The sequence below is a fragment of the Manihot esculenta genome, chromosome 4 (genome assembly GCF_001659605.2).
Source record: "Manihot esculenta cultivar AM560-2 chromosome 4, M.esculenta_v8, whole genome shotgun sequence".
NCBI classification, from domain to species: domain Eukaryota; kingdom Viridiplantae; phylum Streptophyta; class Magnoliopsida; order Malpighiales; family Euphorbiaceae; genus Manihot; species Manihot esculenta.
In genome coordinates, this window is record NC_035164.2 from 30,779,316 (window position 1) to 30,784,996 (window position 5,681).

General features: G+C 29.4%; 1 protein-coding gene across 1 annotated transcript; it reads right to left on the reverse strand.

Annotated features, from left to right (window-relative positions):
* Nucleotides 1–1,768: 1,768 nt before the first annotated feature.
* LOC110613289 (cinnamoyl-CoA reductase 1) lies at nucleotides 1,769–5,089 on the reverse strand. Its single transcript, XM_021754341.2, has 5 exons — nucleotides 4,846–5,089; nucleotides 4,565–4,719; nucleotides 4,279–4,464; nucleotides 2,251–2,603; nucleotides 1,769–2,120 (listed from the first exon to the last, which is right to left on the reverse strand). Exons 1-5 carry the CDS (start codon nucleotides 4,982–4,984, stop codon nucleotides 1,943–1,945), a joined length of 1,011 nt encoding a protein of 336 aa, XP_021610033.1. The 5' UTR covers nucleotides 4,985–5,089; the 3' UTR covers nucleotides 1,769–1,942.
* Between the last annotated feature and the right edge of the window lie 592 nt (nucleotides 5,090–5,681).

The following is a 5,681-nucleotide window of genomic DNA, read 5'->3' on the forward strand; positions in this document are numbered from 1 at the left end:
TATAAAATTTTAAGAGTAAATTGAAAATTAAATTTAAACTAATTATAAGTAAATATAGTAATAAACAAATATGGAGTCGTAGAATCAGGGAGAGAGGCTTTTCAGATGATAAAGACACAGAACAACTCAACTGTTTGAATTGCCACTGTGGCTCCCATAAATCTCACACGGGACCATTAAAGTTAATTTTGGATATATATTTGCTTTTTTTTTTCTCTTATTTTTTTATGAAAAAAAATCGAAATATTTAAATTAAGAGTTATATTTATATAAGATTTATTTTCAAATATTATTATTTTATAATTTTAAAATAATTTTAACCTATTAATTTTTATTTATAATAATTAAAATAATAGATTTTAATAAGAATAAAACTTTATTGATAACAATCTTTTATTATATTAAAAAAATAATAATAATAAAATTAGTTATATCTTTTAAATTATGAATAATTAAATTTAAAATTAAATATTTTAAGTAAAATAAAAATATAAAATTTTTCATTTTAAATTTTAAATTTTATCATATTAGAATAAAATTAATAGCTAATAAACCATAAATTTTACCTGCCACTTCTGTTATAATACTTTTTTAAAAATATATACATGCTTAATTACTTTATTATATAATAAGCATTATTACATCAATAAAAATTTTATATTTTATTACACATTTATAATATTTTAATTATAATAATAAATTGACGAAAGTAATTAATATATCTTATTTATTATTTTTTTTATATTATGATAATCTTATTAATTAATTTTGATTAGATATAGTTATAATAATTTGGTATTATAATAATAGAGTATTAAATTTAATTTTTTTATAAATAACTAAATTTTAAAATCAATAATTTTATGCAACAAAAATTATTAATTTTAAAATTTTATCAATAGGATAAAATTAATTAGTAATAAATCATTATTGTACTTATAATATATATTATAATTGTACCATACAAATAATATCTTTTATTGTATTAAAAATAATTATAAGTAAAATAATTAATAATAAAAAATTAGTCATATATTTAAAATTATGAATTTCTACATTTAAAATAAATAATTTTATACAAAATAAAAATATAAAATTATTAATTTTAAAATTTTTATTATTTTAAGATAAAGTTACTTTCTTGGCAATTCTTATTTACAAAAGTAAATAGGAAATTGTGTGGTTGAACATTTTCAATTTTTAATCACCACGTGTCATTATTGATAGACTTTTCAATCACTAAAAACTTTTAATTGAATTTTGAGAAAATTTTAAATTATTTTAGTGATTTTATGAAATAATTAATATTTAATATGCTATTTTTTTTTTTTGAAACGGGGTGGGGGAGTCGAACCTTTGACCTCAAAGGATTACAAGGATGCACTTTCCACCAGACTAAGCCTCGGAGTGCATATTTAATACGCTATTGTCTTGCTTTAATACATGACTGAAATATCATAATTAAATTTAATTGGTTATATATATATTTACTAGAGTTATTCTATATTTTAATTCAATATAAATATAGTTAAATCTTTTAAAATTTAGAATTTAATAATTAAAAATTAAATGAGTAGTAAATATATTATGAAACTAAATCGGCATATATAAAACTATAGTATTATTGAAATTTCTATTTTGATTTAATAAAATTTTTAACTAAATTGAAATTATATTTATTTTATCTTCACCAACTTTCTAAATGGTTTAAAATTAATTTTATCTTCAGAGAATCAGATAGGATAATTTATCAATAATATATTTTATCAGCTGGGAATCAAACAAGTTCATTAGAATACATAATCAGAACACGTGGACATTTAAAGGATGGTTGAACATGGAGAATTTCATCAGAAAACAGGAAGAAAAAGTTTATATTTTTTAGTAATTTCAATTTAGTTATATATCTAATTAATTAATGTTTTTTAGTGAGGTTTTAGGATTAAATTGTAAAGGAGTTCTGTGGGTGTTTGTGGATTGGAAGATGACCTTTCTCCTGCAAACTCTTAACTGTTTCATAGAGGCATTGCTTCACTGGGATCAATTCCAGTCCAAGGTCCTTGAGCTTTTTGCTTGAGAATTTGTGTGGTTTTGCTCTTGGGTTCTTCTCATCTGAACACCTGCAATTATCTTTCGCATTATTTTCATTTTTAAGAGAAATTAGTAAAATTACTTGACCAATATGATCCACATGTATTCGTTATATAACAAGAAATTTGCCGACAGTACTGAATAATAACAATAACTTACCTCGTGGGGATTGGATACTCTGGGAAGAACTTAGCAAGCATTTCCACCACTTCGCCGCGGTGGAGGACGCTCTCACCACAAATGTATCGCCCGGAGGCAGAGGGCGTTTCATAGATAAGAATATGGGCATGTGCCACGTTCTTAACATGCACATAGCCTTGAACAGCATTGACATAGGTCTTGGCTGAGCCAGTTAGGTACTTAAGGATGTGAATGCTACTAGCATTTATAGTGGACTGCAACAATGGTCCAAGCACCACTACTGGGTTCAGCACTACTAGGTCCACCCCTTTCTCCTTGGCCAACTCCCATGCTGCCTGCTCCGCCACTGTCTTCGCGTAGCAGTACCAGTTCTGCAATAATTATCGGATTAGTAACATGACCAGTTTGGCTAACAACTCTAGCTCTGGGCTGTTAAGGAAGCTCTTGGCAAATCATAAATATTAAGAAGAACGGTGAAGTAAAACTTGCCTTCACTATTGTATTAGTAAGAAAAGGTGGCGACTAATTCAACAGGATAATCATACTTGAAAATTTGATAATTACAATTAAATACGGCCATTATAAGACTAGATTCATATGAAAGTGAAATTAAAATTTTAAAAAATTATTTTTTTAATCGTTAACATTTAATATAATTAAAAATCATTTTATAAAAAAATTATGGGAAAATTACTTTTTAGTCCCTCAGGTTTAACGTAATTAACACTTCTGTCCCTCTATTTTGGCGACCCAACACTTAAGTCCCTCACTTTCTCTTCCATCCAAATTCGCAGTCCTTCCATCCAAAATAGCTGTTTGGGACACGTGAATTAACAAAATTAACCCTCACTAAACCCAAACCCAAATACCCCTTCTTCTTCTTCTCCTTCTTCTTCTCCTTCTTCTTCCTACCATTTTCTACAACTTCTTCTTTTCTTCTTCTTTCTCCTTCTTCTTCTTCTTCTTCTTCTTCTTCTTCTTTCTTCTTCTTCTTCTTCTTCCTACCCTCTTTTCTGCAACTTCTTCTTCTTCTTCTTCTTTCTCCTTCTTCTTCTTCTTCTTCTTCTTCTTCTTCTTCTTCTTCTTCTTCTCCTTCTTCTTCCTACCCTTTTCTGCAACTTTTTCTTCTTTCTCCTTCTTCTTCTTCTTCTTCTTCTTCTTCTTCTTCTTCTTCTTCTTCTTCTTCTTCTTCTTCTTCTTCTTCTTCTTCTTCTTCTTCTTCTTCTTCTTCTTCTTCTTCAACCGAAGAAAGCATGAAAGAGAAAAAAAAAAAAAGGAATTTCACATTAAGAGAAGGGTATTTCTGGAAAAAATTATCACCTCTCACTTTTGACTCTTTGACCAAACGGTTTAAATGGACGGAAGGACTACGAATTTGGACGGAAGAGAAAGTGAAGGACTTAAGTGTTGGGTCGCCAAAATAGAGGGACAGAAGTGTTAATTACGTTAAACCTGAGGGACTAAGAAGTAATTTTCCCAAAAATTATTGATAAATATAAAATGACCATAATACCCTTATTAAATTATGAACTCCCTAAACAAACTCCCTCTCCCTCTCTCTCTAATGATTGAGAGGTCGCCATTGTCAACCTCCCACTCTACGCTTATTCTTCTTCTCAATGCTTCTCTTCAAAGCTACCTCATATCCTATCCTTTCACTTTCTCTATTGTGTTCCCCATGCACCCATGCATGATTCATTGTCCTTTACTGCAAGAGCTGCCCTATGGATGCTTTGTTTCAAGAGGCTGGAGCTAGGTACCTGTACTTCTCGCCTCCACCTTTGATTTACAGATCAAAAGCGAGAATTACAGGACACTCATTATATTCCACCTACAGCTCTTGTTCAATACCCATAGAAGGTTTCCACTTTGAAGCAGGAAGCAAGCATGGATTAGGATTGGAGACGTTCATGGTTGGAAGGATGACTTGTTAGAGGGAATGAAATATGTTAAACCTCAGGAATTAAAAAACTATTTTTTATAATAAATTTTACATTAGATAATTTAGATTAAATAGTAATACTAATGCTGATAAATTAATTTAACCTGAGTATTCTTGCAAAAGTCGAGGTCACTCCAGCAAGATTCATCGACAACATCATCTGGATTCCTATTGGGATTCATATAAACCGTTCCGATGGTAGATGTGAAAACCACTCGCCGGACTTTGGCTTCTGCGGCTGCTATCATCACATTTTTGGTCCCATTCACGGCTGGCTCCAGCATTTGTTCCTTCAAAATTTAATTAAAAAAAAAACATAATTACTATTAATATCGTATTTTATTTTTAAAAAATCGTCTAGAACATATTAACAATATTTCGGCGTCATACAGGATCATTAGTGAGAGGAGACGCAGTGTGGAAAACTCCATCACATCCAGTAATGGCCTCTCGAAGACTTTCATAATCAAGAAGATCAGCTCTGCACAGACTTAATCTCTCCTTGGCACCTTCAAGCTCTCTCAAATGAGAATTCTTGGGATCATCTATCACTCAAAAAAAAAAAACATACGTAAAATAGAGCCCTTCCGTTCCCAAAAAAAAATCTTCATCATTAACATATCCAAAAACAGAACCAGAATAAAAAAAAAAAAACAGAATTAGAATCAAACCAGGGTTCCGCATAGTTCCTTTAACGGTGTAACCTCTTTGAAGAAGCAACTTAACGATCCAAGAAGCAATGAAGCCACCGGCTCCGGTGACGCAGACGGTTTGGCCATGGCCAGAGAGTGATGAGGTGTGAGCAGGCATGGTAATTTGGGGGAAAAGACGAGAAGATAGAGAAGTGGAAGTGGGGGGTTTTGGGCGGTCGAGAGGGATGAGATGAGTAAAGTGTATTGTTTAGAAGAATGGAAGGCAGGCAGGGCACAAAAGCAAAGCATGTGCCTGCGTCCGTAATTTATAAGGAAAAGTACTGTTCTACTTATTTATTTAATTTCATATCTATCAATTTAGAGAAATTCTTCCGTCAATCCGGTTCACCGGCCAGTTTGCAAAATTATAAATAAATGGGTTTATTTTTTTTTTTATAAAAAGAATTACTTATTTATACGTTATAAATATTTTAATTCATAGTGAATCTACTAAATATTTTTCATTTATTTATTTGTATTTCAAATTTCAATGATAATCTGAGTTTTGATAAAAATTGCACCTTACCATACTATTTTATTAAAAAAAAAAACTTAATTACACTAAATATACATGGATCTGTAATATATAATATAAAATAATAATGGAATTTTATACCTTTATATTAAAAATCCTTGTAAATATAATTTAAATAAAAATTATTGAACTTATTTACAGAGAGATTAATTTATGTAATATTTATTTCTTAAGAGTTTTCCCTTCTCTCTTATTTCAAGTATACGTTGCTTGATTTAATATTTACGTGTTTAGATCGTAATAATTTTTATTTATTTTTTTATTGTATCAAATTATTATT